We start from the raw sequence: 25,160 nt of genomic DNA, 5'->3' as shown, positions 1-25,160 counted from the left end.
CCAACAGTGGAATGCATGATGAATTGTGGTAGAGTCACAGAGTACAATATTAAATAGCAAGGAGGGTGAAAAAACTACCACTACAAGCAATAAAATGAATGATTTTCAACACTGAGTAAAAGACGCTGGATACAAAAGATTGTAGATTATATGATTCCATTTATATAAAAGCCCAAAACAAGCAAAATTATGTTGTTGTAAGTCAGAGTAGTGATTACCACTGGAGTGACTGGAAGGGATATTAGGATTTCTGGAAACCTGTAACATTTTGTTCCTTGTGCTTATTATATAATTTTTACTTACTGGAAATTCATCAAGCAGTACACTAAAGACTGGGTATATTCCAGTATGTATATTATACTTTAATATGTGTGTAATGCTTTAAGAAATTAAAGCATTAGCTTTTACCCAAGACAAATATTTTAGATAAACGGTGATGAAATTTAATTGTCATCTTTGTTTACAGCTATTGTACACACTTCAATATTTAGTAAATTACAGCCGGGGATAAGCAAACTTCTATAAAGGACCAGACAGTAAATACTCTAGACTTTATGAGTCTCTGTCACATAATCTTCTCTTTTAAAAATGTAATAATCATTCTTATCTATCTGATCATACAAATACAGGCTGCAAGCTGGATTTAGCCCACAGTCAGAGTTGCCAACCCCCGAATTATATAGCATAAGATACAGTAATAATGGACTTACAGAACTTTAAAGCTAATACAGTCTTCGGAAATAATCTAGTCCAACTCCATTTACTGCACAACTAGTTTCAAAGCTAACCTTATCACTGATCCATTCACTCTCTGTAATCTGGAATTCCATTCCTAGGTACTTATCAAGAAAACTGAAAACATACACCCACACAAAGACCTTAACACAAATGTTTAAAGCAGCATGAGTCACAATAGCCAAAAAGTGGAAAATCCGTATGTCCATCCACTAATAAATAGCTAAACAAAATGTGGTCTATCCTTACAAAGGAGTATCATTTAGCCATAAGAACAAACAAAGTACTGATATGGATAAACCTTGAAGACATTATGTTAAGCAAAAGAAGCCAGACATAAAAGATTACACATTGTATGATTCTATTTACATAAAATAGCTAGAACTGGGACCCCCAAAGAGAGAGCAAGTAGAATAGTGGCTGCCAGGAGCTTGCATGAGACTGTGCCACCACAGAGAATGAGAATTCTTAGAAGAGGGGCTTGATGTTTGGTTCACCACTGCACAGTTAGTACCTGACAGAGTGTGTGGCACACAGGAGACACTCAGCTATAGCTACAAAAATTCTAGGGGCTGACTGAGGGATAGGCAACATTTAGCAATCAGCCATTACCTTGATGCAAGTAAAAATTTATAAACCTCAGTGAATATGCTTAATATTTGGTTCATATGTTTTAAATTAAGTCAAGTGATTAAGTCTTTTCTTCCTGTTACTAAGCAAAAGGGGAAAAAAGCATATTTTTGCAATCTATTTTAACCTAAGCCTCATTTTATCTCATTAATTCTCAAGGCATTCTGCCAGTCTGTTATAATCTTTGAAAACAATACACGACACTTGGGGATATCGTAAAATAGGTAGTCAGGAGTTCCCGTCGTGGCGCAGTGGTTAACGAATCTGACTAGGAACCATGAGGTTGCGGGTTTGGTCCCTGCCCTTGCTCAGTGGGTTAATGATCTGGCGTTGCCGTGAGCTGTGGTGTAGGTTGCAGACACGGCTTGGATCCCGTGTTGCTGTGGCTCTGGCGTAGGCTGCTGGGTACGGCTCCGATTCTACCCCTAGCCTGGGAACCTCCACATGCCAAGGGAGCAGCCCAAGAAATAGCAAAAAAAACCAAAACAAAACAAAACAAACCCCCCCCCCACACACACACAAAAAAATAGGTAGTCAGCCTTTACTCTCCTCTGTGATATGCAGACTACTATTAGTTATCATTTGAAATTGTGATAACTTCTTACCAAAGCATCAGGAATGATTGCACCTGAATTGCAGAATAACCACAAGAAGTAAAGTTTATAAAGAAATGTACAAATTCATAATTGTGCCTCTAATTTTTGGACACAAATAAGAAACAAGGAGAAACATATTTATTTCAATTCTAGAAAAAGCTAGTAGTAGAGAAAACAAATTACTTACAAAAGTGAAAAATACACACTCAAAAGAATAAACTAAGCTAAAACTGCCAAAGACATATGTTTTCTATAACCCCAGAGTGAATGTAAGTTGTCAGCTAAGGAGCTGCTTCTCTTGGGTCAAGCTGACCTGAATTAAGTTACAAGTGCAGTATTAAGTAGTGCATCTCTCTCTCTCTCTCTTTTTTTTTTCCAGTTTTCCAGAAAAACTTACATTACCAACTAAAATGAGCAGTTTTTCGTTTTTAGGTTCTCATATGGTGAAGAGGTGTTTGCTGGCCTTTATTAATGGGTAATCAATCTTTTATGCAAAAGTTGTGAACTTACTGTTGAAGGCTTTGAAAATTCTAAACATTGCCCTGTACCTCTATCTTCAGGATAAGGCGATTAGTAAAGCTAAAGAGGTGTACAACTTCTCTTGAAAACATGTTTTGCTTTGGTGTTCTACAATTCCCCCTGAGGTACATATCTGTGGGAAGTAGATTTACAAAGTCAGAGTGAAAAAGCATTCATGTATATACAGAAGCATTGAGACAAGGGGAGGAGAAAGCATCAGAAAATGAGGGGCCCGTGGGGAGTAAACACATACTCCATGGCTGTTCCAAGAGGAAAAAGAGGTGGGCAAGGTAGAGACACAGATTAGCTTCAGAAAAGTAACAAACAAAATAGGAGTTCCCACTGTGGCACAATGGGATCGGTAGTGTCTTGGGAGTGCCAGGATACAGGTTTGACCCTCGGCCCAGCACAGTGGGTTAGGGATCTGGTATTGCCGCAACTATGGCTTGGAAATTCCACATACCTTGGGGCAGCCAAAAAAATTTTTAAAAGTAATGAAAAAATAAATTTAGGAAAGTGGAACATTAATAAGTAAAATGACTAAGTGTACTGATGCCTAGGTCTTAGATTAAAAAAACACCAAGTGTCTGCCTGCCTCTTTTCTCAAAAAACTGTACAAGTTCAGAGAAGTATCTCCTCTATTTTAAACTAAAGATTAAAGAAATCTACCACTCTTACATAAAGGTAGAAGATCAACCAAGCAAGCAACTCTCCTGGCCTGCATCTTTAGTATAAAGTGTTCTTTTTGCAAATTTCTGCCCTGCTTCTACCTACCTCCGGGTTCTTAAGGGTCATCTCAATGCTGGCAGCAGGCCCAAATCCTGTAAGGGATTTAATGTGGATCTGTGTAGGCAGAGGTCGCCTGCACTGGCAGTACACTGAAAATGCCATGGACTTCAAGTATTGAATGTAGAAAACTTGTTCATCCTTCATTGTCTGCAGCATGTACTGGCAAGGCACAATCTAAAGACATAAATACAAAACAAAACTAAAATTGAGACCTAATATGCTAATAACAAGGCAGCTGGAAAATGGGGGAGGGAACTTCAGTTTTAAAATACAGAAATGCCAGACATAACAATTCAATCTTAATTCCAAATGTACACCAGCAATTTAAGAGGTGTCACTTTGCTGGTCAAGTTACCTGTCACTTAGAAATTATCCTATTCCCATTTTAGGGATAAAATTTTCAATTTATTGTTGTTGTTCTCTTAAATTTAAAAACTTGCTTTTTAAATTTACATTTCTCACTTCTATAATGTATACATGTGGTATGCATGGCATCTTTGGCATTACTGACCAATCATTTGAGACAAAAACTTCAGATTACTGAAAAACTGAAAACTATCAACAAACTAGACTGGTAGCTTTAACTTCAATCTTTTAATTCTATATGATGGCTTTAGTTAAAGTGAGTAAAACAAATTCAAATACCCAAGACATCATTTTTCATTCATTAAATTATAAATTCTCATGCTGTTAAGCTTGTAGGGTACAGTGAACACGGGCATGATCATTCACTGCTGAAATAAATGTAAATAACTAGAAACTTTGGGGAAAGGAATCTGGCATTATTTATTAGTATCTTTAAGAATTCACTTTATAAAAATATAACCTGAAAAAGAGATTTTATATATAAGGATGTTTATTATGGTTGTATTTTTAATAGTGCGAAGGTAGAAAAAAGAGTAATCCTACCTAACTGTAGAGTAACAGTTAAACATGGAAAATACGCAATCTATAAATATGATACATGTGAGAATTTTAAATAAGGTGGAAAAATATTCATGAATAACTAAGTACAAAAAGACTAAAAATTACATGAAAAGTATGATCTCAACTGTGTAAGATAGTATAGAAAAAAAGGCTAAGAAAACACCAAAATGCTAATAATGGCTGAATCTAAAGGTAGACTTAAGAACTTTTTTCTATTTTCATATACTTCCAATTAAAGAAAAAATCACAAACTTCTATTTACTTTCATAAAAACAATAAAAAAGTAAAAAATCTGCAAATAGTTACCTGGAGAATGAAAGAATTTCTCATATGCTCAGGTAAATTATCCAGCATTTCTGTGTAGCAGCGCATCAAACTCAACAGCCAAAAATTTCCGGAAGTAGAGTCTTCCTCTGCGGTGTAAGTGAAGGGGTCCACCATGTAAATGACAACAGCAGGAGGATAGGCTTGGCTGTCTGCGGAGTCAGGCTCCGTGGGAATTCCTATTCTCTCCCTTTCTGTAACACTGCAGACAGAGTCACTTATGAGAAGCACAAAATAAATATAAATTATACAAAATATATCAATTCCAGAACACACTGACTCTGTGGACAATGATTACAGATTAAATGTAACATTAACATGTACCAAACTGAAGACAAAGCAAACCAGTTAGGACAAAGAATTGGAACATGACAACATGCTCCTCTAAAATGAGAGATTTCTTTTCTCCCCGTGGCTATATTCTACAAAATATTTTATAATACTACTATGTTAATAGCAATAGCTTACTATTACTACTATCCATATATTACATTCATATAATAGTATTACTAGTAACTAATATTATACTAATATTAGTATATTAATTAGTAAGTACATTAATATTACTATTATACTAGTGATGTAATAACAGTTTATAAGAAGTCTCAAATTTCTTAATATTGAAGCTATAGACTGACAATTGTTACTTTAGGGAAGAATAGAAATACAGCACTTGACTGGATTTAGAGACTCTGAGGGGGTTGGGGGTGCAGAGGAAGAAGAGACAAGGGGTCCAAGCTAAAGCTACCATCTCAGTGAGAGAGTACAGTACCTTTCCTGTCCATCCTGTGAGGGCTGAGAGGAGCTCTGCCCTGGCTCAGTGTCTCCACCACAGCCTATGTTCCCTTGCGTTCTCTCTGAAGAGCTGGCCCCAGTGCTGGGGTTCTGCCCTCCAACACTACCACTGAATCCTGAAGAAGAGGTAGTGCTTATCTGGCTAATAATGGGAGCAGAGGCAGATGAGGAGGCTGGTGGTACAGAGGAACCAGATGCGGAACTACTTGCTGCCGTGTTCGTAGAACTGCCGTTAGAGGTGGGATTAAATGCACTGCCAGCCGAGGGAGCTGCCGATCCGGAATTTGAGGCTAAAGGCCCAGCATTCCCAGGTGTAGCTTGTCCCTGTGCTGCTGCTGGTGGGGTCTGGTACTTAGGTGGTATCAACAGGTTACTGTCGAGCTGCAGAGTGGCTAGATAAGGTGCTGAAAGAATACATGCAGAGAGGTGGCTTTAGTGATGTTCTGCAGTGTCTGGCTGAAGTAGAAATCCAGAATAGTCACTTTTTAAAAAAACACGCTTCCAGGATGCAGTACTCTGATTATGACACCCCAAATGCTATCTCCACACGTGAACATGAGCTTACATGTTCTGTAAATATGGAAATAAACACTGGGCTACTTATTATAAATTCTAGAGAAGAGCCTTATTTTAAAAAAAAGAAAAAAATTAATCATTTGTAATATTTTCCTTTCAAGCTGATTCTGTAGAGAAAATGAGAGGCTATATATTCTAAGGCTATCATGGTATATTATGCTCCTGCGTGTATAAGCCTCATAACTGTCTAAGATTCTCTCGGGAATCTGGGTTAAAATTAAGCATTTAATGCCAAGAGGAGTAAATTAGATATGACTTCTTTAGGCAACTTTAAACAGCTTTTAAAGAATGTATGTACACACCTCACACCAGTCAGAATGGCCATCATTAATAAATCCACAAAACAAGTGCTGGGGGGGCTGTGGAGAAAAGGGAACCTTCCTGCACTGTTGGTGGGAATGTAAACTGGTACAGCCACTATGGAGAACAGTTTGGAGATACCTTAGAAATCTATACATAGAACTTCCATATGACCCCACAATCCCACTCTTCGGCATACATCCGGACAAAACTCTACTTAAAAGAGACACATGCACCCGCATGTTCACTGCAGCCCTATTCACAATAGCCAGGACATGGAAACAACCCAAATGTCCATCGACAGATGATTGGATTCGGAAGAGGTGGTATATATACACAATGGAATACTACTCAGCCATAAAAAAGAATGACATAATGCCATTTGCAGCAACATGGATGGAACTAGAGACTCTCATACTGAGTGAAATGAGCCAGAAAGACAAAGACAAATACCATATGATATCACTTATAACTGGAATCTAATATCCAGCACCAATGAACATCTCCTCAGAAAAGAAAATCATGGACTTGAAGAAGACTTGTGGCTGCCTGATGGGAGGGGGAGGGAGTGGGAGGGATCGGGAGCTTGGGCTTATCAGACACAACTTAGAATAGATGTACAAGCAGATCCTGCTGAGTAGCATTGAGAACTTTGTCTAGATACTCATGTTGCAACAGAACAAAGGATGGGGGAAAAAAATGTAATTGTAATGTATACATGTAAGGATAACTTGATCCCCTTGCTGTACAGTGGGAAAAAAAAGAATATATGTACACAAAAAATTAGCATTTAAGTATGGAGAACACAAAAATAGGACCTAAATAAATACAGCATTACTTGAGACAAAATAAGTATATTGCATCACTAATTGGGAGGAGGGGGCAACCTGCTATTTATATCTCCAATTCTACTGTGCCAAATAACTCCCCATTTACCTAGGTGATGGCGGCAAACTTGCGCATAAAGTTTGAGTCTGGAATGATTGTCATTCTCCTCGCTGCCCCATGGCTGGCTAAACCACTCACTCACAAGCTCGTCCGTCAGCTTCTGCGCCACTGTCTTCCCCACGCGCATGATCCCATCGCGCAGCACTTTGCAGATGGGCTTGTGCTGCCCAAGCCTACACATCTGATAACATAAAACGAGATTACTGTTTACAACAGGAACCACTCCTTTATTCAGGAAACATTGTTAGTGGCAAGATTCTTGACCACACACGGAAGTATTTTCCTTTTTCTCAGAGTTACCACATGCAACCAAACCAACATTATAAGCTGATCCTTTCTGGTAATTACAATGTACTCTGAAACTGCTCTCTGTCTCTTCCAAATCTAGGCTAGGCCCTCTAAGGAAAAACATTTCCTCTAAAGAAAAATAAATGTTTCTTTACCCCAACTACTTCCCCCTGCACAAGGGAAGATTGCTGAGCACTACCTGGTTGCTAATGGTCAAATAAAGCATTAATCAGATTCTTGCCTACTAAGGCTGACCGAGACATATGTCCACTAAAACCTCTTAAGCAATCCCTACTCATGATGTTTTCCCATAAGATAACATTAAAATTTTATGGGCCATCTGCTACACTGTTACAGACATTGGAGATCACCAACAGCAGAGGCCAAGGAAGCAATGGATATGCTGATCACTTTTTTAAAGTAAATAGTTGTTTTAGCACAATAAGATCCTGTTATTAACCTCCAGGACACTAAATGGGTACTTATGACAGAGAATTAGAATAACATACCCACAAAAAGTAAGCTACTTAACTACCTGTTCACCAGTGGGACAGCCCATATTATTAGCCTTTACTAGGGTTGATGAACAGAAGGCTTACTAAGCCCTGAAAAAATTCTCTAGTGTTCACTCTTCTGAAGCAGGTATGCATTACTGCCAAATGAGCTATTCTAATAAAGTCATTAAGATCTAAAATGATCAGGAATACTTTCATGTTTTGTTAACTTCTGTTGAAAGCTTCATTCACAAGAATGGCTGGGCTTTAAAATTGCTTAGACAAGTTTTCTGTGATAGGGTAATTATGATTTAATATAACTACACATACATGGACCAGGCACTGTTTACAAATTACTGTATCCAAGGAATTCCTTCAGTGGCTTAATTGATACCATTATCTGACAAGTTAGCACCTTCTACTTCTTTGAAGCAATACATAAGTTCATTATTTCATGTGTATTCATACATTTATAGATAGTGAATGTTCTGCTATGGAATATTTTTGAAATTCAACTTGGCATCTTATTTAAATGAACACTTTAGTAATGAGTATAACATGCCTGTCAAAGCTCTAAACAGTTTATAAATACTAATTTCATTTAATCTTGTCAAATATAAAGATAACAGAAATATGAGGCATGCAGAAGTTCCTGGGCCACAGCAATGATAACACTGAGTTCTGAACTGTTAGGCCACCAGGGAATTCTCATTAAACTAATCTTTTCAGAATTTTTCAAGTGGAACATTTTTATGCTGTTTTCAGAAACTCTGCTCCTCCCACCCTGGCCCCCTACCAATCCCCAAGGTAGATGAGCTTTCTTTTTGTAAGCTCATCTGATAAACCACTATGCCTGGTGAGCAATACTCTTAAACTTGAGCACATAAACGGGGAAAAACAACTGACAGGATTTTAGGATGTGTGGTAAGCCTGGTGGAGGAAAATCTTTTAAATCTAATAAAATGTAATGCTAAGAGGCAAAGTGATGTGCTTCTGAAAAAAACTGGCCAATTTAATCATTTCCTTCATCCTCCAACTATGTTCAAATTTTCTTTGAGACCTACTTTGAAGATACTTGTTTTTTAAAACGTAGTCATAACTAGAAAACATCTTGAGGACCTGTATCACACAAATGATTTTCATATCTTTCTCACCTCATATACAGCACTCAAGTCCCTGAAAAAAGTTTTGGCTCCTTCGAGCAAGGCCTCATTTTCTGGACACACCACAATATAGGCAACATCACGGTGGCCCCCATATGGGTCCAACAACAGCCTCTCCCAAAAGGGCAAGGAGAATGGCGAGATGGTGAGGAAGTCCTTGTCGTAGCCTACTAGCAGAGTGGGGATGGGCAACGGCTCAGGAGACTCTTCAGAACCTAAAACAAGATTGCAGTTTAGGAAGATGCTTGAGAGTCTGTCTCTCACAACCTGGATATCTGTGAATTCCCTGGTGCTTAATTCTGGCATCAGAAATTTTATTGTAGGTTGACATGATACTCTTAAAAGTATTCTTCAGTCTTTTAATTAAATGGCCCTTGATGAAGAACCTTAATTAAACAAATCAGAACACGCTCATAAAGGTTCAATAAGATCAGAGAGCAGACTAGAACAAATCAGTTTTCCAAACAGCACTATGACTCATGTCGTTTAAGATAAGCATTATAATCCTTATCAAAGCAGCTGACAGAACTAGTTTAGAAGTTCATCCAGATGAAAATGCAATGAGGATTGGGGAGATGAGGAGATGCTAATAAACAGTCTATTTAAGGACTATTTGTTCCATTGACCTTGATTACACTGAAGATGTTCAGAAAACTTATCTCCAACACTGACCATTGGAAAATAGAGATTATAAAATTTAAACGTAGAAAGAATTTAAACAGGGATTCTACCGTAGGTTCCCCGTCCTGCCATTTTGTGGAACTGCTGCCAGGTGAGTGGTCCCTGTACATGCTGGATATTCTCCCAGGTCCTGCCCGTGCGCTTCTTTTGGATGGCATCTTGGAGAAAGGGTTGCAGGGACAACAGCATACGGACCACATCTTGGGAGGAGAGCATGCTGATGTCTAGCACTGGAAGAAGAATGAAATGAAACAGAAATCATAAAGGGGGCCTGGCACACTCCTCTTTCTTGACATCACTTTAGACCTCAGTTATAGTCCATGACAAAGACATCATTGGCAGCAGAGTTTATTTATAGAAGATTCTAATTATAGTGGATTTATAGTAGACTAAGCTGCCAAGAGGAAAGACAGTCTTCTAAAGTGAAGATACTTTATTACTTATTATTGGAAACAATAAATAGGGAAATAGGTTATGCTACATAAAAGAGATTAACTATAGTATTGCCTAAAGGTAGAAAAGTGAATAGGTCTGACTTTTTAAAACCATTCAGAGTTCTTTCCAAGGTTGATCATGAGAGAGCTACAAAAACACCTTAATTATTATTTACTATTATTTACAAATATCAATGCTTTTATTATATAAATGCGAAAAAGGAACTTAAATAGAAGCTTTTTTTTTTTTTTTTAAGGGAGGCACCTGAAGCATATGACGGTTCCCAGCCTAGGGGTCGAATCAGAGATGTAGCTGCCGGCCTACACCACAGCCATAGCAACAATGGATACAAGCCATGTCTGCGACCTACACCACAGCTCACAACAATGCCAGCTCACGGCAATGCCAGAACCTTAACACACTGAGCGAGGCCAGTGATGGAACCCGAAGTCTCATGGATACTAGTGGGGTTTGTTAACTGCTGAGCCACAACGGGAACTGCAAAGCTTTTTAAACCTTTTAAAAATGCTCTTAATGTAAAATATTTTCACAAAATACATAATGCATAAAGAGAAAGACAACCTTCTACACAGGCAGAGGCATAAGTAAACAAGACAATGATAGGACTGAAGTCATCTGTACAGAGAGGAAGGTAGGGGACTCAGTTTCAGAATGTATTTTCTTCCAGTTAGCGGGACGGGTTCTCAACGGAGGGGTTCTCAACCTAGAATTTGAAAAACCTCTGAAACTCTAATCAAAACTGCATACACATACATGAATGTGTATGTTTATTTTTTCCCCAGGGGATAAGGTCCATGACGCTCATCAAATTCTCAAAAAGATTTGAAGAAAGAGCTAATTAGTTTGGAGGGGTTGGCTATGAATCTACACAGCTGGGTTCCTAAAGACCTTTCCTTACTCTTACTTTTCTAGCTGATTAAGAAAGTGGTACAGACAGAAATCTGTGGTTTTTCTCCCAACTAAGTCTGAAACACAAGGTGCTTAAGGGGTCTTAAAGACTTTTTTTTTTTTTTTTTGGTCTTTTTGCTTTTTCTAGGGCTGCTCCTGTGGCATATGGAGATTCCCAGGCTAGGGGTCTAATGGGAATTGTAGCCGACTGGCCTACGCCAGAGCCACAGCAATGTGGGATCCGAGCCATGTCTGCGACCTACACCACAACTCACGGCAAAGCCGAATCCTTAACCCACTGAGCAAGGCCAGGGATAGAACTCACAACCTCATGGTTCCTAGTCGGATTCGTTAACCACTGCACCATGATGGGAACTCCTTAAAGACATTTTTAGATGTGTCCCTAAACCAAACACAGGCTGCAAATTGATGGCCCAGAGAGTTTTGGGATTTTAAATTTAGAATCTCTCAGGAAATTTCACATACAAATCTAGATTTCCAGCTTCTCTTGAAAAACTGGAAAACTGCCTGGCAACCCTGCAGCTGAGACCATTATATTCCTGCATGACTGACACTTGTTGGAGCTGAGGAGTAGCTGCAACTTCAGACAGTTCTTGATGGCCCCTGCTCTGCTGCCTGCCTGAGACTCAAGCAGCATCAACTGCTTTTATCTTTAAGCCTGTGCTTCTTTTTTTCTTAGTAAAGAGAAAAGCAAAGTACTTCTTGTACCCATGGCTCTATCAAAAGTAGAAAAATGAAAGAGAACCAGAGGTTAGAGAAAAATGAAAGCAGACAAACTTTTTTGTAAACTCTATTCCTACGCACACAAGATAGAAAATATGCTGTGAAAGGACACAATTTAGGTCACTGCTTTTTGCAAATCTGACTTCCCACATCATTCATTCACATCATCCGTCTGGTACTTTTAGTCATCTGAATTTGGGACCCACATATCCCCTGCAATAAAATGTGCTATTCTTCATATCCAAAGATGTCACTACTGATAGACCCATACAGACTGCTTTTCTATATGAAGACCACTATCAATTAAAAGAAACCACCTAAGATAATTGCCCACAATTCTTAAGGGGAAAGACTGCACTTTCTTAATTCATAAACTCATGCAGCAGGCATTAATCAAAAACCTGCAAATTATAAGGTACTGTATTTAAACCTAAAAAGCAGTTATAAAAATGAGTATAACTCCTCAGGAGTGCATACGGAGTTTAAGAAATTTATTTTCCAGGTGCAACCCTCACGTAATTAAATTTTTTCTTCATCTTACACATCTCACAGTTGAAAAAGACCCTAAAATAGGTGTAATAATGGGTCAAAATTTACAAAATAAAGTACTGCTTTGGTGTGGGATTTAAAAACAAACAAAAAACCACCTCCTCCTCCAAGAAGTCTCCTTGCTTGTATAATATAACCTTCTTCCCTGTAAGACTGAGGACCTATACAAAAGGAGGGTCCATATTTCTTTCATTCATGGAATCCCTCCAGTCTGGCCTCTGCTCCTATCAGTCTATAGAAGCAGCTCTGTGGTCAAAAGCCTGGTTTAATCCTTATCTTAAAAGATCAGCTGCATCTGAATGCTTGCTGACCACTCTGAAAGTAGGTTACAAGGTAGAATTCAGCAAGGCTCTGTTCTAGGCCCTCCTCTTGTTCCACACTGTCTTCCTCCTGAGTGAGCTTCCCTCCTCTGTCCCCCTGACTTACCATCTACTTGCCATCACTTTCTTTCCCCTGAGCTCCAGGTCATGAAGTCCCAACTGTCTACTTGACATCTCTACCTAGGTATCTCAAGAGAGATCTTTAAAACTTCCTTAACTCAGGAGTTCCCGTCGTGGCGCAGTGGTTAACGAATCCGACTAGGAACCATGAGGTTGCGGGTTTGGTCCCTGCCCTTGCTCTGTGGGTTAACGATCCGGCGTTGCCGTGAGCTGTGGTGTAGGTTGCAGACGAGGCTCAGATCCCACATTGCTGTGGCTCTGGCGTAGGCTGGCGGCTACAGCTCCAATTAGACCCCTAGCCTGGAAACCTCCATATGCCGCGGGAGCGGCCCAATTAATAGCAAAAAACCAAAAAGCAAACAAACAAACAAAAAAAACTTCCATAACTCAGTATATGATCCTTCTCCCAGACCTGGTCTTCCTCTAGTATACTAGCTTTGAATGATACTGTTTGTCCAGGTATACAAGTTATAGGACTTCCCGTGTGGCTCACAAGTACACAAGTTATAAATCTGAGTGTCTTAATATCATGCTCTCCCTGATCCCCCAAATTCAACCCACTACCAATTCCTGCAATATACTTCCCAAACATTGCTTGAGTGTTTCCAGTTCTCTTCCGTCTCCTTTGCTAGGACACTAAGCCAAGCTATTGTTTCTCTCCCCCACACCCTTTTTGGCTGCCCCTAAGCCAGGGATCGAATCTGAGCCAGAGCTGCAACTTATGCCATGGCTATAGCAACACTGGATTCCTTAACCTGTTGTGCTGGGCTGCGGATGGAGCTGGGCTAGGGATCAAACCGGCATCTCCACAGAGATAAGCCGGATCATTACCCAACTATGTCACAGAGAGAACTCCCCAAGCTACTGTTTCTTATTTCATCTACTGGAGTAACTTTCCAGTCTCCTCAAATCCATTTCTGCCATTTTCTTATCCACAGCCCACATTACAATCAGAGTACATTTTCCTCTAACTAAACAAATCTGATGTCAATATCTCGTCATAAAACCCATCAAAAACTTGTTAAGGATCTTTCAATGAAGACTTAATCCCTAGCATGCCTCAAAAGGCTCGTGATGTTCTGCTGGCCTCTTAGCTTCTTTAAGTTCTCTGAAGGCCCCATGCTCTACATAACTCTGGGACTTGAGACTCCTTCTGCCCAGGACACAATTCTTCACCCCCACGGTCTTTACCCAGTTAACCTGTACTCATTGTTGAGATCTCAAATGTTACCACTTCTGGAGTTCCCATTGTGGGTCAGTGGTTAACGAATCCGACTAGGAACCATAAGGTTGAGGGTTCAATCCCTGCCCTTGCTCAGTGGGTTAAGGATCTGGCGTTGCCGTGAGCTGTGGTGTAGGTTGCAGACGAGGCTCAGATCCCGCGTTGCTGTGGCTCTGGCGTAGGCTGGCGGCTACAGCTCCGATTCGACCCCTAGCCTGGGAATCTCCATATGCCGTGGGAGTGCCCCAAGCAATGGCAAAAAGACAAAAAAGAAAAGAAAAAAAAAGTTACCACTTCTTCTAGGAAGTGTCCCCTGATACCCCATGCTTTCATCACTTATAATGGTTTACAGTAATATGCTTATTTGTGTAATTATTTGATTCATGTCCACTTTTCAAAATGGATTAGAAAGTCCCTAAGGGCAGGGACCTTTTCTCTTTGATTCACCATTTTATCCCCCAGGACATATCAAAGTATAGATAGTGGATGAATAAGGAAAGGGATGACATGTGGAATTTCCTGGGCTAGGGACTGAACCTGCACCACAAGAGAACTCCCAGCTGGAGCTTTTAAGACAGTGACATGCCCCGGTAACCAAAACACAAAGTAAAATGTGACAGTGTTACCAGACACACAAAATACTGGGAAACCAGGGGACAGAGAAAATGCTTTGTAAATGGGTAGAAGGCTTTATGGAAGAAGTATCACAAAAACTTGATCCAGAAGGATGTGAAGACTTAAACATGAAAGGATGCACTTTCATGTTTAAGCTTGTATAATCTAGATGATGCTGATACTCAGCAGTCACAAGTTTCCAATATAAACTGCCTATGAGTTAATATAAGAGGCAATTTTCACAAAATAACCACTCTTCTCCAAATGCGTTTTATTATAAAACATTTCCCTAGCCTTAAGTTTAGTGTGGTATCAAGACAGCTCTCGCTTTAGTTATGTCTATTTTTTAAGAAAAGAAATTAAAATTTTGTTTTATAAAAAAGTCTTCAAGTTATCATCACTCCAAAATAATTTTCAAAGAAAATTTGTATTCTGGGAAACCTACCGTTGCTATGAGGCCAAGAGTGCACAGTTGCACTTCTCACCAGGGCTTCGTCTACTTTGCCACCTGTGGGATTATCCACATACTGCCGACCCTGCTCCAAGGCATTGAAGCATTCCGTCCAATAATCATTATTGTCTGCTTGCACCCGGTCATAACTCCAGCTAACACAGGGAAGAGTCTGACGATTGTTAGAAGAAATGTAGTCCAGGAAACTCAGTGAAGCAAAAGGTTGTGTATGTTGATTCTGCAGGAGAAGGAGAAGGCTTATTGGTGGCTCCTGGGATTTTCTGGCTCCTTCCATCTGAGGAAGGAAGGTGGTCTGACACATCATTAAGCGCCTCTCCGCAGCCTGACCAATATCAGAATTCTTCCCAAAAATATCCAACTCATCTTCTAGGAAGAGTCCCGAATTGTAGCCAAGTTTTCGATTCATGATCGCGCTAAACCCACAGGTACAACGGTACTGGTCCTCATTGGAAGAATCGGGGATGTAAAGCCCGACATCCGCTCCTTTGATGTTCATGTTGCAGGCACAGATGCAACAGCTGTCAAAGTTTCTGTCTTTAAAGATATTCATCACGGAATCTGAGAGAATCAGGGTGACATAGAGACTGTGGGCTTCAGGAATTGGCTGCATGGTGGCAGGCTCCACAGAGTTAAGAGGCCGTGTGGTAGAGGGGGTAGAGGCTGGTGACCCCTGATCGGTGCTGTCATATTTGACAGACCCTTGACCACTGGCAGTGCCCCCTCCTCTGGGAGTTCTTGGGGTCCTAGGGGTTCGTGGTGTGGGGACAGAGAAGCGAGGGGTTGCTGGAGATGGCAAAACTCCTGCTCCACTGTTGCTGGCTGGGGCAGCGCTGTTCAACGTCACCGGGGTGTTCATCTGTGGTGTGTTCAGATAATCTGGATCTGCTAGGCTCCCAACACTAGGCACATTACTGCAAAATACAGCACAAGTGAGAACGGGAGGCAGGTCACAGGTGCTGGAGTACACACACACAATCACCCCAACCCAGCCTGTACATTTCTTATTTATTTGTGTTATCACTTGGTTTATTCAATTTTCTATTTAAAAAAAAAGGTGTGTGTGGGGGCGATTCAAAGGAGTCAGTGCAGAATGTGGAAAAGCAAGAAGTAAGGTATGAAGAATAATTCAATATAGCCCTGCCCTTCCACTTATTCCATATTTAAGCAAACTAAATCTTAATCTTTTGAGGGAACTATTACTATTTTTACAAGAAAACATGATGCTGGGTTTGGGCAATGTAATTTTCAAAAGCTGTAACTACTAAATAGAACTTTAGCATGAGTTCAAACGCCAAATTAGCTATAGAACATAGGATGAAATTTCCATCTAATTTGCAATTATATTTTTGTCATTTTTGAAATTGAAAGTCTGCCACTGTACTTGTTCTCTTGAGGCTATAATCCATATATGATTCTAAAAGTAGTTATAATCAAATACACATGAAAATTTAACATTTTTCTGGTTTTCAAAACGCAGTGCTATCTATCTAGGCTAGCATTTTTATAGTAATGAGTGACCATGAGGGAATCTATTTTAGGAAAGCCATTGGCCAGTATTATATTACAATTAATACAAATATTATACATGCTGCTAAGAAGCCTTAGTATTAATTAGGTAGTTGCAAAGAAGTACACATATTGCATCATGGTTTCCAAACTTCTAACAGATTTCTGTAGGCTGGCAGGCAATTCTATTTCATTTTTTAATTTTTCAATATGCTATGCATTATATAGCACAATTATTTTTAGTTTCCAGAGACTGATCACACTGTGCTATTTTCTTATAAGCAGTGACTTCTTTCTGGAATAGGCACACAGAAAACAAAATACCGCCTGCAACGTTCTGCTATTTCATTATTGTAATAAAACTGTCTTGAAATATATTTTCTTAGGTGTATATGTAAAACAGCACAGGATCATTCTTTCCAACTAGAAGGTGTAAAAAGATTTTTTTTAAATTCTCCTGAAATCTATTAATACAAGTGCTTAAACTAATGTTTCTCCAATAAATTATATACCCATTCACTTATAATTTGAAAGAAGAATGTCATAAATTAATGGCTCTTCAAATCATTTTCTTATGATTTTTAATTAGCTATGCCTAATTGACCAACCTGAAAATCCAAATCAGGCACTGCAAAGAAATGTTAAATCTAAGGCACAGTGGTATCTTTGAGTACAGATATCTTGATTAGCAATCATTGCTATCTCAGAGACCAAAACAATTAAGTGTGTAAATAGTGATCTTTACTTGAATTGGACTCCTTTCAAATTTCCCTGTTCAACAAAACCCTAAAATTATTAGGCAGCTCAGATCAGAAAAGGAACTATGACAATTAACTGAAAAATCTAATAAATTAAATTGCTCCCTAGGCAATAAAAATGGTTTATCCTGTACAGTAACCTAACATTCCATTCAATAAAAATGAATTGAGTACCAACCTCATGCTAGATAATGAATATGAAAAACTTTTCCAAAAAAAAAAATAAAAAAAGAAGAAAAGATAGCTCATAGCAAGTATGACAGGCATCAAGCGAGTGCTAGGATAAAGTGGGGGTCCAGGGCAATGGAGACAACAGTAGGAGGATTTCCTATAGTCTAGAACTGCGCTGTCCAGTAAATAAAGTAGCCGCTAGCCCTATGTATTGAATTTAAATTTACCTAAATAAAAGTCGAGCTATGGTCTCAACTAGCTATAATTCAAGTGGTGCACAGCTACAACATGAGGTTAGTGGATGCCACACTGGAAGGTGCAAATACAAAACACTTACTTCATCAAAGAAAATTGTTTCTACAGTGCCACTTTAGAATACCAAGAATATCTGGAGTTCCCGTCGTGGCTCAGTGGTTAACGAGTCTGACTAGGAACCATGAGGTTGCGGGTTCGATCCCTGGCCTTGCTCAGTGGGTTAAGGATCCGGCTTTGCCGTGAGCTGTGGTGCAGGTCGCAGACGTGGCTCGATCTTGTGTTGCTGTGGCTCTGGCATAGGCCGGTTGGCTAGAGTTCCAATTAGACCCCTAGCCTGGGAACCTCCATATGCCCGTGGGAGTGGCCCTAGAGAAGGCAAAAAGACCAAAAAAAAAAAAAGAATACCAAGAATCTTAGGGGTGGCAAATGATAGATTTAACAGATCTAAACAATAACCTAAATCATTCATTTTCAAAACTACCATAAGCAAAAGGTTGCATGCCAATTTTTGGGGGACTTGTGTAAGAGATAAAGCTGTGCAATGAGTTCTGAAGTTGTTGCACTGTTTGTGAATGACATGCTAAGCCCTGGTGTGCTATTCTCTCTAGCTGTACTGTACCAATCTCAGATTAAATAAGCTAGGGTACAAATGGAGAAAGGCAGCAGAGAAAAAGCCAGGGCTTCCCATCCAGAGCGCTTCTGAGCACATGCTTTCATGTTGTTGGTGAGTTGACATTTCCAAAGTACTTCCACAACCATTAGTTCTCACAGCCTTTCAAAAAATCTTTTGCGGGAAGTAGGGCAAGAAAACCCCATTTTAAAGAAGGGAAGACCCAGATAAAAATGATCATTTGAAGTCAGACACAGACTAAACAAAAGGCAGGAAACTCAATCCTATGCCTCTGTACAGTAGAGTTACACGTCCAAATCTAAGGTTTTTTTTTATTTAATAGTGTAATCACTACTTTATTTTAATTTTTTAAATTAAATTTAATGGGGGAGGGGCCTGCACCTGTGGAATTTGCTGGGCCAGGGATCACCCTGCACCACAGACCTGAGCCACGGCAGTGACAACCTTGGATCCTCAACCCGCTGTGCCACCAGTGAACTCCCTAATGCTCTTTTAAACCATTTTTTGGACACAGGTTTTCATTCCAATACTGATCTTATATAAACAAAACATAAAGCCTGTTTTTAAAATTAAAACTGATTTCATCAAGATGATTTTATATGAAGTCACAAAGAACAGCCCCAGAGACTGGATTTGGATCACAAATTTGTCTTAGCTCCTACAAAGTAACTCTGGATTAACTGTCAACATTTTTAAAAAGGAAATTTACATTAAAATCCAGGTCTCCAGTCTCCTACATTCCTGTCTGAACAACTCCCTACAGTTGAATAGCAAATTCAAAAAAGGGGGTGGAGGGCTTTTAGGAGGGGCATATTCTGAACAGTTCACTGTTGACCCTGCTGGCCTCCAATGTGCCTCACAATGAAATCAGCTGTGCCAAGTCTTTCGCTCTGTCTGTCCATTTCATACACACAATGCTTATCTGGTACTGATAAAAATTTGAGTTTGTGGCCCTTTACTTTATAGCATTTAAATTATTTCATTAAGAAATTATTACTCAGGAAGTTCAGTGGTTAATGAATCCAACTAGGAACCATGAGGTTGCGGGTTCGATCCCTGGCCTTGCTCAGTGGGTTAAGGATCCGGATTGCCGTGAGCTGTGGTGGACCCCTAGCCTGGGAACCTCCATATGCCACGGGAGCGGCCCAAGAAATGGCAAAAAGACAAAAAAAAAAAAAAAAGGAAATTATTACTCAAAGAGAAACTGATTCTACAGTGTTGAAATAAGAATTTTTGGGGGGACAATATGTGAAATATGTCCAAGCTATGATAAATACTTCCTTTTCTTTCCCCCTTATCATAACATCACTGTTGCTGCTTTCATATATGACAGATCAGTAACAGAGAAATTATCATATGAATACTTAATTTTAAAGATTTGAAATCTTCAAATTATATAAAATAAAGTACTTATCACCATCACCCCCAAAATACTGCCCACTCCAATCTAGTGTTTGATTCTGTTTCAGACACTGATTTGACATTCAGTCAACATGAACACCATGGTTCTCTATAAAACAACTTAATTTTCCCACATAAGAAATTTAGTTTAGAAAGTAATGTTCATTTTCAACACACACAAAAAAATGCACAAAACATGAATGGCCAATAAAGGAAAGTTTCAAATGAAATGCTGTCATCATTTAAAATAAATATTTAGTTAAGACAAAAATCTTTAAATATGGCAAATAACTTGACACTATCCCAGCACATACTTGTAGCCATCTCTAATGAAAGTGGCTGTAGGTGGCATGGGCAGTTGTTCAATTTTAGGAGGGATTGCCCATGAAGGCCGAAACAGACAGGCATCAGGAATCTTCAGAGGTAGCAGGCATTGGCTCGGCAACATTTTCAGTGGAGCAAACATAGAGGATCCCACGAAAGGTTGAAAAGTTGGAACTTTGTGCACATATGAAAAGTCCTGTGATAACAAAGTGGACGTTGGTGACAATGCTGGTAAACAACTCTAGAACATACCACAATAGCAACAAAAATAATTATAACTCCATACTTAACTGATCAACAGAAAAATGATAATGCTGGAGTTCCTGCTGTAGCTCAGTGGTAATGAACCTGACTAGTGTTCATGAGGATATGGGTTCAACCCCTGGCCCCACTCAGTGGGTTAAGAATCCGGTGTTGCCATGAGCCGTGGTATAGGTCACAGACACAGCCTGGATCCTGCGTTGCTGTGTCTGTGGTGCAGGCTGGCAGCTGCAGCTTCTCTTCGACCCCTAGCCTGGGAACTTCCATATGCTGTGGGGGCAGCCCTGGAAGAAAAAAAAAAAGAAAAAGAAAAGAAAAAATGCTAATGCCAAATGTTTATATTAATCAAAAGGCACTATACTAAATGATGTACCTCATGATCTAATTCAGAGACTTCTTAGGAACTTATGTTTATAAAGTTGTATATAAATCTGCTTGAAAACTGCCCTGTCTCTGTACAATTAATATATTGGCTATTACCTTTATTTCCTCTGGCTTGGGACTTCCTAATCCATCTTCCACTTCCATTCTGAATTCAGTGAGCTGAGTTGAAACCATACTGACCATAGGGCTCTCCATCATACCTAGTGCTGTCACTGTCTCTGAACTGATTCCATCTTTATAATTCATCACAGGAGAAAATGCAGGGTGCTGTTCCAAAGAAGGAGGGGTAGGGAACATCCTTTGCAGATCTGCAACTGCTGGAAAAATAAAAATTAAAAAAAAATTTTTTAACAGGCCAACCATCTATAGGAAAAAAAAAAAAAACCCCAGGTACTCTAGTTGGTACCAGAAATTAAGCTAACTGAATGGTCATATCAGTTACATAATAGAATATTAATAATGGAAATGTCAAAGAAGGCCATCAGCAGAAAATTATCCTGTTCTGGAACTTTATCACTATCCTCTTGATGCTTTATGATTTGCCTTCACATTAATCATGTGAATAAAGTGTATATAATATGTTTTTCTTCCAAAGATTGATTCCCTGAAAACCCTTAGGAGATGAACTAAGTAGAAGCTGTAAGTAGAATAACCTAACCACTTTTAAAATTTCTATCCCAGATTACAAAAGTATGTATGAAATATTTAAGAATTATATAACAAATGTTACACTGCAAATTTTACATGGACAAATCCATTAAGAATGTATTTTACAGGAAACAAAAATCTTTTTAGGGCTAGAATGGTGATTTACATGTAGTAGGATTACTCAGCTGATTTGATAACTCTACCATACTCACTACTCTTTGGGGAAACAGTTCCGTACTTCCTTTCCAAACTGATATTAAAATGAAATTTTAGAGTTCCTGCTGTGGCACAATGGATTAAGAATCTGACTGCAGCAGCTCAGGTTGCTGCTGAGGCATAGGTTTGATCCCCAGCTTAACCCAGTGACTTAAGGATATGGCATTGCTATGGCTGTGGCGTAGGTTGCAGCTGCAGCTGAGGTTCAGTCCCTGACACAGAAATTTCCATATGCCACAGGTGTGGCCATTAAATAAATAAGTAAATAAATAAATAAATAAAACTTCACAGTTAGGATCACTAATCTCACCTAGAACCAAAAGACAATTTATTGAAAATCACCTGGGGGAAAAAGTTATCTTTTACGAAGTACTTAGAACAGTGATTCTCAACCCTTTAAAAAAAAAAAATCTGAGATTAACTATCATCATGAACAGTGTCTCATAATGGTACTGATTTTTTCCCTTTTTTTTTTTTTTTTTTTTGCATATGGAAGCTCCCAGGATAGGGCTCAAACTGGAGCTGCAGCTGCTGGCCTATGCCACAGCCACAGCAACAGCAACGTGGGATCTGAGCACTGTCTGTGACCTATACCACAGCTCATGGTAATGCTGGATCCCTGACCCAGTGAGCAATGCCAGTGATTGAACCTGCATCCTCATGGTCCAATTTGTTTCTGCTGTGCCACATCAGGAACTCCAGCACTGATTCTTAAAGTGGGAGTATACGCAATGAAATCCAAGTTGTGATTGTAAAATCTAGCCACTAGGGGGTGTCCTTAAAACAAATTTATTTACACGTTTGAGGCAGGTTTAAGTGACTTGGAATCATAACTGATGTGCCTAATCTCTAATGATATTGCTCCTTCTAGCAACTTCAACATTTTAACAGATATATAGTAACCACTGAACAGAGTAAGATACAATTTATAGGTCTGAATCAGAACTTAATAAAGAATAGATGCTCCATGCTCTGACCTGGGCTAGTGTCTAAGGCAGAGGTATATAGAGAAGCAGTGGGTTGGGTTCCCTAATCCAGGTGCTCTAAGCACAACACTGCAGTGTTCAGGTCACTTCCTCCCTCAGGGCATCAGTTTCTTCATCTAAAAGGGAAGGCTTGACTAGACGTGTGATTCTCATCAGGCTTTTTTTCTTTCCTTTGTTTATTGGGGGAAGAGAAAGCCTCCATCATATGGAGGCAACAAAAAAGGTGAGAACCTCTGGATTAGACGATTTTTTAACATGTTACCTAGTTAATTATATAATCCTGAATAATTTACCCTCTCTCGGCCTCAGGTATTTATTTATAAAACAAGGGTAGACAAAGACAAAAGAAAGGGTTTCAGACCTAAACTTTCATTTCCACTAGAAAAGCTCCTCTTTTATTTATTTTCTATAACAGAATTCTATATGAGATTTCTTCAGATAAAATGGCACTTGCTGCTGCTAAGAAAAAAAGAAAAGAAGAAAGCCTAAATCCCCAAGTTGATCCTCAAGTCATCTTGATGTGACAGTATTTTACCCTTAAGGAACATAAAATAATTCACAGAATTAGTGATACAATCCAAGCCAGAAACTACCACAGAACCACTGGAGATACTGTATAAACGATAAGTTCTGAGATTGAAAAACAAGTCTTCAGATGTAGCAGCAACAAGATCAATAAGTTTTCTTTAAAACAAGGCTAAAGACTTTAATATAGACTTAGGTTACATTTGAAATACATTCATCATCTTTAACTTTTAGTCCCTATTCCTTTTCCGAAGCCAAAGGGCAGCTACTCGTCAATTTTAATATAAAATTAACTTGTAAGTGGTATATCTTAAACCATGAGTCTGCTTCACAAAATGTTCAAACCATATTAAATTATAGATCTTGATTAACAAAGTAGATATTTGGAAAATAATGAAACCATATAAATTCACTTGGAGTTAAAATGACAATGACTTAAAAATAGCTTTCACTTCATTTATTAAGTATTCTAGCTATGCTACAAAATTTTATCTCATAATTCTTTCACTAAATTAGTTTTTAAATTTTCTCTAAGAAATGTAATAAAGGCATTTTCCACTTAGGGCTACTCAACTTCTTTGATCCTACCTATCACAGTTATATACCTCAGTCTTCAAAGCCTCAGTCATCTTGATAACTTTTGTCAAAGGTAAAAGAGAAAACAAACAGAAAAAACTATGGATAAAGTGAGATTCCACCTGCTAAAGATTCTTGTTAAAAAGTAGTTTTCACCATTTTTATTATCAGATATTCTTTAGGAAGACGCTTAATCTCTCTAGCTTCAATTTCCTCATTTGCAAAGTGGAATAATAGCTCCCTTATTTTTTTGTGCACGTTAAATGAGATAGTGTATACAGAGAAGCGAACACTTTGCTAGGTACATCTAAACACTCAGAAAGTGATGAAGTCAGCAATAACTAGTCCTCCTTGCCAATTATGGTTTGACTAAAGAAAGATGTAAACAGTATTAAGTCACAGGGAATTTCTAAAGAATGAATGAGATGAATGAATTTTTGAGATGAAAAACACGGGACTGAAAGTGCGCAAAGCAGAAAGAAATGAATTTTTGAGATGAAAAACACGGGACTGAAAGTGCGCAAAGCAGAAAGAAAAGAGAAACACAGAGAAATAGTCTGGCCCTCTAAAGTAGAAAAACCTGGCTTGCCTATGCAGTTTTCGTCCCCAAAATGACTGAAGTTAGAGAATGAATAGCTGCTACCAAGTGGACTGGAGTTGAGATGTCTTGACAATGCTCCACTGACTTACACCTGCCTATACCCAAAATCCACTACACTTTAGCAGGAACTCACCACTAAAAACACCAGCCATTTCCTATCCTGTATATAGCATATTTATGCACAAGACTAAAGTATCTGACAGAAGCATCACTACTCATTTCTCAGTATTCTTCCCAGCCCAGCACCTAGCAACGTCCCTTACAAAGAGTAAGTGCTCTTGCAGAAGAAAATGAAGCCAATTCAAAAGACCAAATCAAAAAGGTATGTATGTGCGTGTGTATATACTAAATCACTTTGTAGTACAGAATAAATTAACACATTGTAAATCCATACTTGAATAAAATTTTTAAAAAAGTCCAACTCATTTTGCTTCCTCAAAGACTCATACTTCAAACCAACAGCCTTTCAAAGACAAAAGTTCATAAGCAACTGGTTAACAATAAAACATAAAAACATTTGTTTTAATTAATATAAGAATACTATCTTAACAAAGACTTGAAGCTAAACTAAAGCTCACTGTTACTGTATGTTACTTTCTTCATTTAATGAAGAAATAAAAGCATTAAGAAATGAATAATCATGGACTCATGCTGTCCAACACAGTATCCACTAGCCATACGTGGCTATGGAGCATTCAAAATGACGCTTGTCCAACCTGAGATATGCTGTGTGTATAAAATATACCCCAGATTCCAGTTAGTAAAA

General features: G+C 38.8%; 1 protein-coding gene across 6 annotated transcripts in view; it reads right to left on the bottom strand.

The window, feature by feature from the left end:
- MED13L (mediator complex subunit 13L) overlaps window positions 1–25,160 on the bottom strand; it is a 322,312-nt gene that overhangs the window by 18,130 nt on the left and 279,022 nt on the right. For 3 of the 6 annotated variants that reach the window (XM_047759795.1, XM_047759799.1, XM_047759800.1), the window contains 9 exons: window positions 20,939–21,159; window positions 20,188–20,393; window positions 15,125–16,062; window positions 9,816–9,995; window positions 9,076–9,299; window positions 7,128–7,320; window positions 5,293–5,719; window positions 4,503–4,737; window positions 3,255–3,443 (listed from right to left, as the gene is read on the bottom strand). In XM_047759795.1, coding sequence (XP_047615751.1) covers window positions 3,255–3,443; window positions 4,503–4,737; window positions 5,293–5,719; window positions 7,128–7,320; window positions 9,076–9,299; window positions 9,816–9,995; window positions 15,125–16,062; window positions 20,188–20,393; window positions 20,939–21,159 — 2,813 coding nt within the window. The remainder of the gene's footprint in view (window positions 1–3,254; window positions 3,444–4,502; window positions 4,738–5,292; window positions 5,720–7,127; window positions 7,321–9,075; window positions 9,300–9,815; window positions 9,996–15,124; window positions 16,063–20,187; window positions 20,394–20,938; window positions 21,160–25,160) is intronic. The other 3 variants (XM_047759797.1, XM_047759796.1, XM_047759798.1) reach the window with 3 other exon arrangements.

Source organism: Phacochoerus africanus, chromosome 15, assembly GCF_016906955.1.
Source record: "Phacochoerus africanus isolate WHEZ1 chromosome 15, ROS_Pafr_v1, whole genome shotgun sequence".
Classification (NCBI taxonomy): domain Eukaryota; kingdom Metazoa; phylum Chordata; class Mammalia; order Artiodactyla; family Suidae; genus Phacochoerus; species Phacochoerus africanus.
Note: the sequence above shows the minus strand (reverse complement) of the source record. Positions and strands in the feature narration are given on the sequence as shown.